The sequence below is a fragment of the Aquarana catesbeiana genome, unplaced genomic scaffold (genome assembly GCF_042186555.1).
Source record: "Aquarana catesbeiana isolate 2022-GZ unplaced genomic scaffold, ASM4218655v1 unanchor237, whole genome shotgun sequence".
NCBI classification, from domain to species: Eukaryota; Metazoa; Chordata; class Amphibia; order Anura; family Ranidae; genus Aquarana; species Aquarana catesbeiana.
Window position 1 is genome coordinate 193236 of NW_027362665.1, and position 12620 is coordinate 205855.

Sequence of the window (12620 nt, forward strand, 5' to 3'; positions counted from 1 at the left end):
TTCTAGCAAAAAAATGATGACTTTTACATGTAGGAGAGAAGTGTCAGAATTGGCCTGGGTGGGAAGGGGTTAATTACCAGAAGTAATAGACAAATAATTATTATATATTATTTTTAAGGTAATTTACTATATTTTCAAAATCTGTACTCAAGCAGGTGGATTAACAGACAAATTACTGAAGTTTGAAGTTATAACCAGAAATTTCACAGTAAATAGATAAATAATAAATGATTATCTTATAACATAATAATATATGATTTAGCTCGTACCTTTTCATCAGCAGAAGATTCTCATTCTCCCTCCTAACTGTGTGAGAAAACATGGGATTGTGGGTAATTCTTATACACATAAACACGTTTTTCCTTGTAGTTAAGAGGCTTGGGCTGGAAGGGCGTGTTTGTCGTTTAGACACGCCCCCTTCTATGACACTGCAGTGAGAGGCGTGCCTCCACTGCAGCATTTTTATTGGACAGCTTGGACCAATGCTACTTTACCATTGGTCCAAGACTCCAAGCTGTCCATTGAGCTCAGTGCCTCTGATAAGAAGTGAGGAGAGGCTCTGTGATCTCATCCTCTCAGTCCGCTGCAGAGTGTGCTGGTGTTCTGCAGAGAAAGTTCCGCTCGGCGGATAAGGACCCCCCTCTACTGCGCAGGCGCTGCGCCTGCGCAGTAGGATCCGGCGTAAATAGCCGAAGTTGAATAGCTGAAAATCAGCTGTACACGGCGCCTGTAAGAGGGCCCCTCGCGGGCTCGCTTCGCCCGCCACACTTCGGGCACGGCCTCGCTTCCCTCGGCTCTTTTTGATTCCCCCTCTAGGTCCACTTGGATGGTGGGGAAGGAACCTGGACCCAGGGCGCAGGCACCGTGTACAGCTGATTGAAAAGTTTGAGCTTCGGCTATCTCCGGCGGCTGACAGTAGTTCGTACTGCGCAGGCGCTGCGCCTGCGCAGTTCAGGGGGGAACTTATCCGCCGAGGGAACTTTCTCGGCAAGACACCAGCTTGTATTTAATCCCTTGCCTACCGGGCACTTCCCCCCTTCCTGCCCAGGCGCCATTTTTCAGCTTTCAGCGCTGCGGCACTTTGAATGACAATTGCGCGGTCGTGCTACACTGTAACCAAACACATTTTTTATAATTTTTTTCACACAAATAGAGCTTTCTTTAATCACTGCTGGGTTTTTTATTTTTTACAAAAAAAAAAAGACCAACAATTTTGAAAAAAAAATGTTTTTTTCTTTTTTTCTGTCAGTAAATTTTGTAACTAAGTAATTTTTCGCCTTCACTGATGTGCGCTGATGAGGCGGCACTGATGGGCACTGATTAGGTGGCACCGATGAGGAGGCACTAATATTCTGCACTTATGGGCACTGATATGTGGCACTGATATGTGGCACTGATGAGCACTGATAGGCGGCACTATTAGGATGGCACTTATGGGCACTAATAGGCTGCACTGGTGGGCACTGATAGGCGGCACTGATGGGCACTGATAGGCAGCACTGATAGGCGGCACAGATAGGCGGTACTGATGGGCATTGATGGGTGGCACTGATGGGCATTACTAATGGGCATTGATTGACAGCAGTGATGGGCATTGATGGGCAGCACTGATAGGCGGCACTGATTGCCAGCACTGACTGGTATCGCTAATGGGCACTGATTGGTGGCACTTGTGGGCAGTGGTGGGCACTGATTGCTGCCACTGGTGGGCACTGATAGCTGGCATTGGTGGGCACTGATTTGTGACACTATTTTGATGATCAGTGCCCTGATTACATTCCTAGATGTCCCCCTGTGAGGAGATGCCGTCGATCGGCTCTCCTCTCCACACTCCTTGTCAGTGTGAGGTGAGGAGCGCCGATTACTGGCATTTCCTTGTTTACATGTGACCGGCTGTGATTGGACACAGCGATCACATGGGTAAAGAGCTGCAGACGCGAGATCGGGGATTGGGGTTGCACTGTGCCCTACCAACACGACGCAGTCGCAGGGGCGCGAAAGCGGCTGTTCTGGGATGCCGTCACATGACGTTGTCCCAGAACGAGAGCCGCACCACCTTGCCGTCATTTGATGGTGGGCGGGCTGCAAGGATTTAAACTGGCCGCTCTGTATGTAGCTTCTGACAGGCTGAACAAGGAGCCCCGTATCTCCGGAACCATAGATGATAGGAGCCCCAAATTTCCCAGGAAGCCAAACTACGACCCTCGAAGCTCCATCTTTCTTTTTGTTTTTTGTTTTTACCTTCATGGCGGGTGAGGCTCTTCATCCCCTGACTGCACCTACCTGCAAAGAACCCCAGCCGAGAGTAAAGGGTGGAAATGGCTCCTGATCCCCAGATTTGGGCAATTATGTCACCAATATAAATAGAATAAAACCGGCGCTATGTGTAACAACTCAAATACCTACAAAAATAACTTATACCGGACTGCTGCTGTAACAAAGGTAAGTATTCCCTTTATCAACTAGAAGAGCATTATGTGTCACAGCGCTGTCCTATTGTGTGTGCACATAAATCATCACAAATACACTAAAATATGTGGATACATTCATATATAAAGTGCTAGGGGCTCAAATAATGTTCTCTGTGGGTCTACTGCTTCCACTTTACACCTACTTCACTGATCTTATGGTGTTTATCAATAAATGATGTAAACTGATCCATGTGCAAATTATATACAACATAAAGAGCTTTGTACTCAAGATGATGTTCCCTGCAGATCCACTGCTTCCACTTTACACCTACTATATAATAAATAAATTAAAAATCTGTGCAAATTCATGTAATCATACAATATTTTGTGCTCAATATAGTGTTCTCTGCAAGTCCACTGCTTCCACTTTACATCTACTTCAGCAAACTTATTTTACTCAAAAAAAATTCTCAAATCAATAAAAATCCCCAGTAAGGGGGCGCCCTCACCATCACGTGTGTAAGAGGTGGAAGAAGGCGTGGCTACACTACAGCTGGCACAGTTTGGAGCACCGAGAACTTTACACCTTATCAACTTTTCATTGATTGGTAGATTTTTTTGCAAAATAAGTTCATTGAAGTAGATGCAAAGTGGAAGCAGTAGACTTGCAGAGAACACTATATTGAGCACAAAATATTGACATGAATTTGCACAGATTTTTAGTTTATTTAATATAGCAGCAAATATTATAAGATTAAAGATGTAGGTGTAAAGTGGAAGCAGTAGATCTGCAGAGAATATTATTTGAGCCCCTAGCACTTTATATATGAATGTCTCCACATATTTTAGTGTATTTGTGATGATTTATGTGCACACACAATAGGACAGCGCTGTGACACATAATGCTCTTCTAGTTGATAAAGGGAATACTTACCTTTGTTACAGCAGCAGTCCGGTATAAGTTATTTTTGTAGGTATTTGAGTTGTTACACATAGCGCCGGTTTTATTCTATTTATATTGGTGACATCATTGCCCAAATCTGGGGATCAGGAGCCATTTCCACCCTTTACTCTCGGCTGGGGTTCTTTGTATCCATATAACAGATGTTCTACATGACTAAATCTGCAATCAATTTTACTGCAAAATCAAAGGGGCCAAAATGTCTCCCCCCGAGCAGTAATATATTTCTATCCCCCTTGGTGGGAGTGGAGATGACCCATCTATAAGGATATACAGTACATACACACACAGCACAAGGCTGTGTTCACACTACCAGACGTTTCTCAGGGCTGCAGTTCCTCTGATCTCCACAAGATGGTGATCTCACTTCTACCCAGACAGGAAGTCTCTATGGAAGACAGGAAGTCTCTATGGAAGACAGGAAGTCTCTATGGAAGACAGGAAGTGATGTCAGATGCAGACAAAACAATCCATGAGGTACGAAGTACAAAGGAGACGTTGCTGGAAGTGACAGTAGAGGAGGTAATAAGATCTTATTTTCTATTTACACCCAGTAACCCCCCGTCATGTCCGTCCTCTTCCTCCATAGTCACTGTGATGTCTTTTATGTCCAGCAGATGATGATACACACATATATAGTGTGGAGACCTCGATTAACCCCTTCAGGGGGATCAGTTGATAATTATTATATCTTCCTTCCAAAGCTGGCCATACATGGTTCAGTTTTATCGTTCATCCAGCGGGATGAGAGGAAAAAACTGAAGTGATTCCCCCATCCACACATTGGAGGGGGATGGGGGAATCCTCCCCGCTGCACTATTGTATTCTGACAATGGGGGGCGCTCCTCCGCTCTCAGAATACACAGATCAGTGATGAAGCTATTGGCTGCAGCCGCTGATGGAGTGACTTTTATCCGGCAGTGACCACACATGGATGGAAATGTGACCGATCCCTGCTGAACCAGCTGAATTTCCATGTCTCTATGGTCACCATAAGTGACTTCCTCCCCTCCCCCTCATCTCCTTCATTATGTAAGTCATGCTGAGATAATCTCCCATTGGCTGAGCAATATTCTCATTGGTCTCTGAGCTCCTTCTTGCTATTCCTCGTCCTGCCTGTTGTTTCCTTGGATTGATTTTCTGTGTAGTGACCCCGGCTTCATCTCTTGGATGGGCTCGTCTGTTGCTTGTCCTGACCTTTTATCCTGATTCCTGGATCTCCTCCTCATCTCACACCCAACATAGAGAATGGAATTTGTCATCCAGAAGGACACATTTTACGAGACTCCCGGACCCCAAGAATCATAGTGAACACTAAACTGTCCAGATTAAATATTTTCCCACTGGAGACCATAGTGCTTAACCACTTCAGCCCCGGAAGGATTTACCCCCCTTAATGACCGGGCCATTTTTTTGTGATTCGGCATTGCGTCGCTTTACCTGACAATTGCGCGGTCGTGCGACGTTGTACCCAAACAAAATTGACGTTCTATTTTCCCCACAAAAGGAGCTTTCTTTTGGTGGTATTTGATCACCTCTGCATTCTTATTTTTTTTTTTGCGCTATAAACAAACAAAGACCGACAATTTTGAAAAAACAAAACTGTTTTTTTTTAACTTTTTGCTATAATTCATATCCCAAAATAATATAAAAAACAAATGTATTCCTCAGTTTAGGCCGATATGTACAATTCTTCTACATATTTTTGGTAAAAAGAAGGCGTATATTGATTGGTTTGTGCAAAAGTTATCGCTTCTACAAAATAGGGGACAGATTTAGGGACTTTTATTTTTTATTATTGTTTTTACTACTATTGACGGCGATCTGCTATTTTTTTTTTATGGGACTGCGACATTCCGGCGAACAAATCTGACCCCAACTGACACTTTTTAGGGAGCAGTGACATTATTACATTGATCAGTGCTATAAACATGTACTGATCAATGTAAAAATGACACTGGCAGGGAAGGGGCTAACACTAGGGGGCGATCAAGGGGTTAAATGTGTTCCCTCAGTGTGTTCTAACTGTAGGGGGGGGGGATGGGCTACCAGTGACATGACAGAAATCAGTGTTCCCGATCACTAGGAACAATAGATCTCTGTCACTAGGCAGAACGGGAAATGCCTTCTTTACATTCTGCCTGTGTACAAGGCAATCGCGGGTGGCCGGCAGAGATCGAATTCTCCTGACCCGCGGGCACTCTCCCAGAGCACGCAGGAACGGCGATTCACACAGAAGAGCCAACCTGCCGCCGTATAACTGTGGCGGGCGGCCGGCAACTAGTTAAATATATACTGACCTTCATATTACCTCCTGATATCCTCATCCTATTATTGTACAACCAACCCAGATAAATCAATGTTATCTGTCTACAGGGAAACCTTCATAGATGACGGCACCAATGAGGATGGAGGAGGACCGGAGTCACATGACTGAGAAGATACTAAACCTCACCCTGGAGATCATCTACCTGCTGACCGGAGAGGTGAGGAGGATTCTGGGAGGTCACATGACATCACTCTTATCTCTATTAATAAAACACAGACCTGACCGGAGAGGTGAGGAGGATTCTGGGAGGTCACATGACATCACTCTTATCTCTATTAATAAAACACAGACCTGACCGGAGAGGTGAGGAGGATTCTGGGAGGTCACATGACATCACTCTTATCTCTATTAATAAAACACAGACCTGACCGGAGAGGTGAGGAGGATTCTAGGAGGTCACATGACATCACTCTTATCTCTATTAATAAAACACAGACCTGACCGGAGAGGTGAGGAGGATTCTGGGAGGTCACATGACATCACTCTTATCTCTATTAATAAAACACAGACCTGACCGGAGAGGTGAGGAGGATTCTGGGAGGTCACATGACATCACTCTTATCTCTATTAATAAAACACATACCTGACCGGAGAGGTGAGGAGGATTCTGGGAGGTCACATGACATCACTCTTATCTCTATTAATAAAACACAGACCTGACCGGAGAGGTGAGGAGGATTCTGGGAGGTCACATGACATCACTCTTATCTCTATTAATAAAACACAGACCTGACTGGAGAGGTGAGGAGGATTCTGGGAGGTCACATGACATCACTCTTATCTCTAATAATAAAACACAGACCTGACCGGAGAGGTGAGGAGGATTCTGGGAGGTCACATGACATCACTCTTATCTCTATTAATAAAACACAGACCTGACCGGAGAGGTGAGGAGGATTCTGGGAGGTCACATGACATCACTCTTATCTCTAATAATAAAACACAGACCTGACCGGAGAGGTGAGGAGGATTCTGGGAGGTCACATGACATCACTCTTAGCTCTATTAATAAAACACAGACCTGACCGGAGAGGTGAGGAGGATTCTGGGAGGTCACATGACATCACTCTTATCTCTATTAATAAAACACAGACCTGACCGGAGAGGTGAGGAGGATTCTGGGAGATCACATGACATCACTCTTATCTCTATTCATAAAACACAGACCTGACCGGAGAGGTGAGGATTCTGGGAGGTCACATGACATCACTCTTATCTCTATTAATAAAACACAGACCTGACCGGAGAGGTGAGGAGGATTCTGGGAGGTCACATGACATCACTCTTATCTCTATTCATAAAACACAGACCTGACCGGAGAGGTGAGGAGGATTCTGGGATTCTAACATGATATTCCTATTGGTTCCTCAATACAGAGATTTCCTCTTGTGAAGTCAGGTGATCATATGACCATCACAGTGCCTCCATGTGACTCCCTAAAACCTGAGAGACACAACATGGAGAAGATTCTAGAAGTCACCAAGAAGATGATGGAGCTGCTGACAGGAGAGGTGAGGAGGATTCTGGGAATTCTGGGACATTATCCAGTAACAGACAAGGGATGTGTCTGGATGGTGACTGTATCATTGTGTGTGTCAGGTTCCTATAAGGTGTCAGGATGTCACTGTCTATTTCTCCATGGAGGAGTGGGAGTATTTAGAAGGACACAAGGATCTCTACAAGGACGTCATGATGAACAATCAGCCGCCCCTCACATCACCGGGTAAGAGGAGACTTTATTGTAAAGGAGAGAGCAGTACGGAGGCTCCACCTAGATCCCCCATCATCTGATAAACACATAGAAACAATGTATTCAGTCAGTGTGTGTGTTTCCTACAGATGGATCCAGTAATGGGAACCCACCAGAGAGATGTCCCCGTCCTCTGTATTCCCGGGATTCCACACAGGAAGATCACACCATCCCTCACCATCATCAGGTAGATGAGGAACAATCACTGATAGTATCATTAGGATCTGTACATTATCTGCATTGTTACAATTGATAAAATATAGTGCAGCGCAATCATATTAAACAGTCCATAAAATCATCTGCTTGATGAAATCCAGTCTTGTAAGTGAAAGAAGCCTCCTAAAGTGCAATCTTGGACACAAACAGTAAAGAGGTGATTTCAGCCCATCCACTACAGATAGTGCAGCCTCTCACCTCATAGACTCGACCTGTAAAGGTCACACAGCATTTGATCCACACCTGGGGTAGCGATCGTAAGCGATTCAGCCGATGCTCACAGTGCACATATGGACAAGAAAAAATGGGACAATCTAGTGCTCTCTGTATAGATATTTATTTGAATAGTAGTAAAAAGAAGCAAAATTGCTCACAAACAGAGCACTCCGGCCGAGTGCTAGCAAACAGGCATGTATATCATCTTGTTTCCAACCAGAAAGATGGCCACGGGTGACGCCAGACGTAGCTCTTCAACCCGTACGCGTTGCGTCCTATGGGCGGGACTTCTTCAGCGTGGGGTCCTTTCATGCTAGTATACTGGCGTGTTTTTACATTGTGGCTGCGTCGCTGTGTGTGTGAGTCTATTGGTTTGTTAGGTCTCCATGGCAATATAAATAGCAGCGGGCTGCCGACGTGTCTCCGACCCCACGCTGAAGAAGTGCTGCCCATAGGACGTAACGCGTGTGGGGGGAGGAGCTACGTCTGGCATCACCCGCACTAGATTGTCCCATTTTTTCTTGTCCATATGTGCACTGTGAGCATCGGCTGGATCGCTTACGATCGGTACCCCAGGTGTGGGTCAAATGCTGTGTGACCTTTACAGGTCGAGTCTATGAGGTGAGAGGCTGCACTATCTGTAGTGGATGGGCTGAAATCACCTCTTTACTGTTTGTATCCAAGATTGCACTTTAGGAGGCTCCTTTCACTTACAAGACTGGATTTCATCAAGCAGATGATTTTATGGACTGTTTAATATGATTGCGCTGCACTATATTTTATTTACTGTTTGATTGAGGCGTTTTGAATTACCCTTGAGTGTCAGCTAGCATTCCTTGATTGAATTTTATTTTGTTTCATTTAATTTTATCTGCGCAGAATATTTGTTGTTTATATTGTTACAATTGATGTCATTTTTATTATATATTCAGAGTGGAAACCTGAGAGATTCTAAAATTGAAGTAAAAGAAGAGATAAAAGAGGAGGATGATGAGGATGGGGTGATGAAGGAGTCAGAGTCTCTAAAAGAACACAAAGATCTGTACCAGGACACCATGGTGGAGTCATCCAGCTACAGAAACCCACCAGAGAGATGTCCCCGTCCTCTGTATTCCCGGGATTCCACACAGGAAGGTCACACCATCCCTCACTGTTACAAGGTTGGTAGGATGGATCATCTAGAACATGGACTCCTAGAGATGATGTGTGGATTTTTTATGTGATGTCACAATAATAAATCTTATATCTTACAGATGATATTCTCTCTCATTTTCTTGATTTAGAGTGGAGATCCAATCGATATAGAATTTGAGGTTAAATCAGAAGAAGAAGAGAGGTATGTGAGGGATGATCAGCAGTCTATGGAGGAGGATGGAATAACGGGGACATTTATAGAAGAGGACACTCCTACAGAGATCAGCACAGGTGGGTCATTAACACTAAATACATTCCTCCACCCATACTGCTCACTGATTGGTCCAGAGTAGGGCGGGGACTGGGTGATATCAGCCTGTAATCCCCTGGTCACTTTCCTGAGCTGTGTTCCCCGTCCTGTATTCCTGTATTTCTCTCCGATAATCTTCCTTCTCTGTGCTGCAGACACAATTTATGTATCTAGACTGGATTTATGGAAATTCTGGGGTTCAGCTGGCAGCAAAATGTTCATTTTCACCATAAATGTTGCTCTACCTAGGCACCTTGGGCATGTTCTTTGGGTCTTCTGCCCCATGTCCAGGTCTAGCATGATCTCTGACAGAACAATTCTCCCAGGATTACTTGCTCTGTTGTCTGCTGGCTGTGCCGGGTGGAGGGATATGTCTGTATAGTCTCAGACCCAAGTCACTGAGTGCAGTCTCAGGAGATGGGAGGCAGCGGTGTGGGACCTCTGCAACTTGTCTCATGTAAACATTTCATCTTCCACTGATTACTGAATACCAATATTATGAGTCCTGACCCTTACACTGTATAATTTATATTGTACATTACATGCTCCTGACCCCTGCACTATATACTCTATGTTGTACATTACATACTTCTGACCCCTGCACTATATACTCTGTTGTGCATTAAATACTCCTGACCCCTGCACTATATACTCTATGTTGTACATTAGAAAAAGAGTTAAAACTGCGCTATAACCAAGTGAGCAATAAATAATCAAAGAGCTGCACTCCCGACAATAAACATCAATTGTAGAAAGAAATATATAAAAAAAAGGGAGTTGCGCTAGTGCATGTGTAATCATAAATATGTAACCAAAAGTGAACAGAATATAATAGTACGTGCAGGCACAAGTGAAAACAAATAACAATTGAATGTGATCCACCAAAATGTCCCATCAAAAATAAAAAGTTCAATGTAAATGGTAATGACTCCAGATAGCCCACAGATAGTGTAGAAAAAGTCCAGGTGATAATTGGTACTTATTCCGTGACTACAAAGGAGGATCCACCACCGAAAAATGGAAGGGGTTAATGCTTACCAAATGGCCATGACCCCCCACCACAGAGGATCACAGCTAGCAGAAAAACTTTAAACAGACAATGGGAGCTCCTATCGACATCCACTAGAGGTCGTCACAGCGCCAGCCACACCAGCAGAACTTATAGCGGGGATATACCATAAAATACAAAAGGGGAGCTCACATAGTGTAAAACTGTAAGGTTTATTTTAAAATAAAGTACATGAATGGACACTTACAAACGTGCGGAAATAAATAGCCTAAAGTCCGGTTCCTTGGCCACAGGAGCGCGGACAAACCCGTCCTCTTCGGAAGCAACACTGTTTGGGGGTGACATCAGCGCGTCGTCTGGCTCCGCCCTACGCGTTTCGTGACATCATCATGTCTTCCAGGGGCACGTGCCCCTGGAAGACGTGATGATGTCACGAAACGCGTAGGGCGGAGCCAGACGACGCGCTGACGTCACCCCCAAACAGTGTTGCTTCCGAAGAGGATGGGTTTGTCCGCGCTCCTGTGGCCAAGGAACCGGACTTTAGGCTATTTATTTCCGCACGTTTGTAAGTGTCCATTCATGTACTTTATTTTAAAATAAACCTTACAGTTTTACACTATGTGAGCTCCCCTTTTGTATTTTATGGTATATCCCCGCTATGAGTTCTGCTGGTGTGGCTGGCGCTGTGACGACCTCTAGTGGATGTCGATAGGAGCTCCCATTGTCTGTTTAAAGTTTTTCTGCTAGCTGTGATCCTCTGTGGTGGGGGGTCATGGCCATTTGGTAAGCATTAACCCCTTCCATTTTTCGGTGGTGGATCCTCCTTTGTAGTCACGGAATAAGTACCAATTATCACCTGGACTTTTTCTACACTATCTGTGGGCTATCTGGAGTCATTACCATTTACATTGAACTTTTTATTTTTGATGGGACATTTTGGTGGATCACATTCAATTGTTATTTGTTTTCACTTGTGCCTGCACGTACTATGTTGTACATTACATACTCCTGACCCCTGCACTATATACTCTGTTGTACATTAAATACTCCTGACCCCTGCACTATATACTCTGTGTTGTACATTACATACTCCTGACCCCTGCACTATATACTCTATGTTGTACATTACATGCTCCTGACCCCTGCACTATATACTCTGTTGTACATTACATACTCCTGACCCCTGCACTATATACTCTGTTGTACATTAAATACTCCTGACCCCTGCACTATATACTCTGTTGTACATTACATACTCCTGACCCCTGCACTATATACTCTATGTTGTACATTACATACTTCCAACCCCTGCACTATATACTCTGTTGTATATTAAATACTCCTGACCCCTGCACTATATACTCTATGTTGTACATTACATACTCCTGACCCGTGCACTATATACTCTATGTTGTACATTACATACTCCTGACCCCTGCACTATATACTCTATGATGTACATTACATACTCCTGACCCCTGCACTATATACTCTATGATGTACATTACATACTCCTGACCCCTGCACTATATACTCTATGTTGTACATTACATACTCCTGACCCCTGCACTATATACTCTATGTCAGGGGTGCCCATGTGGCCCGCGGCGTCCTCCGTTGTGGCCCAACATGTCTTGCTCTGAGATGGCGGGTTGGGAAGCCCAGATCGCAGATTCCAGACCCTCCATCTCCGAGCATCAGCGCAAAGAATGGAGCTGCTGCTAGAGGAAGCAGAGCCGATGCTCCTGTATAGTGCCGGCTCCTTCACAGGCGGAGTGATACCAAATGTTCTCCGCCTGTGACAGGAAGCATCGGCTCTGCTCTCTACTGCAGCCACATGATTTTGCCACACTAATGCACGGGAACCCGCAATCTTAGACAGCAGCCAGCAGTGCCAGAGCCAGCAGTGCCAGTCACCAGTACCCACCAGCAGTACCAGCCAGCAGTATCAGTACCAGTCACCAATACCAGTACCCGCCAGCAGTACCAGTACCCACCAGCATTACCAGCCCTGGAGGACAGCCAACAGCAGCCATCAGTTATAACCACCTGGTGGACAGCAGCAACCAGCTGCAGGAATCCTGAGGAAGAAGTGAAGATCGAGGTCAGTTGAGATGCAGGTAAACCGCTGTGCATCAGTGTGAAAGCAGCCTTAGGCCCCTTTCACACAATCGGTCAGATTGGGTCTGCCTGTCTGTTTTTCAGGTGGACCCAATCGGACCCTCCATTCACCTCTATAGAGCGGCAGATGTAAACTGACTTGTGTCTGCTTACACCCACCTAA

General features: G+C 44.9%; 3 protein-coding genes across 7 annotated transcripts in view; 2 read left to right on the top strand and 1 right to left on the bottom strand.

Moving 5' to 3' along the window:
* Positions 1–12620, top strand: part of LOC141122012 (uncharacterized) — a 373719-nt gene that overhangs the window by 62496 nt on the left and 298603 nt on the right. The window lies entirely within an intron of this gene.
* LOC141122007 (uncharacterized) overlaps positions 1–12620 on the bottom strand; it is an 88960-nt gene that overhangs the window by 26655 nt on the left and 49685 nt on the right. The gene's annotated exons all lie outside the window — the stretch shown is intronic.
* LOC141122023 (uncharacterized) overlaps positions 3805–12620 on the top strand; it is a 313410-nt gene continuing 304594 nt past the window's right edge. Inside the window, exons 1-7 of one of the 2 annotated variants that reach the window (XM_073611818.1) lie at positions 3805–3894; positions 5749–5858; positions 7078–7212; positions 7301–7424; positions 7541–7638; positions 8816–9043; positions 9167–9308. In XM_073611818.1, the coding sequence (XP_073467919.1) occupies positions 5763–5858; positions 7078–7212; positions 7301–7424; positions 7541–7638; positions 8816–9043; positions 9167–9308 (823 nt within the window). In that variant the 5' untranslated portion in view covers positions 3805–3894; positions 5749–5762. The remainder of the gene's footprint in view (positions 3895–5748; positions 5859–7077; positions 7213–7300; positions 7425–7540; positions 7639–8815; positions 9044–9166; positions 9309–12620) is intronic. The other variant, XM_073611819.1, reaches the window with a different exon arrangement.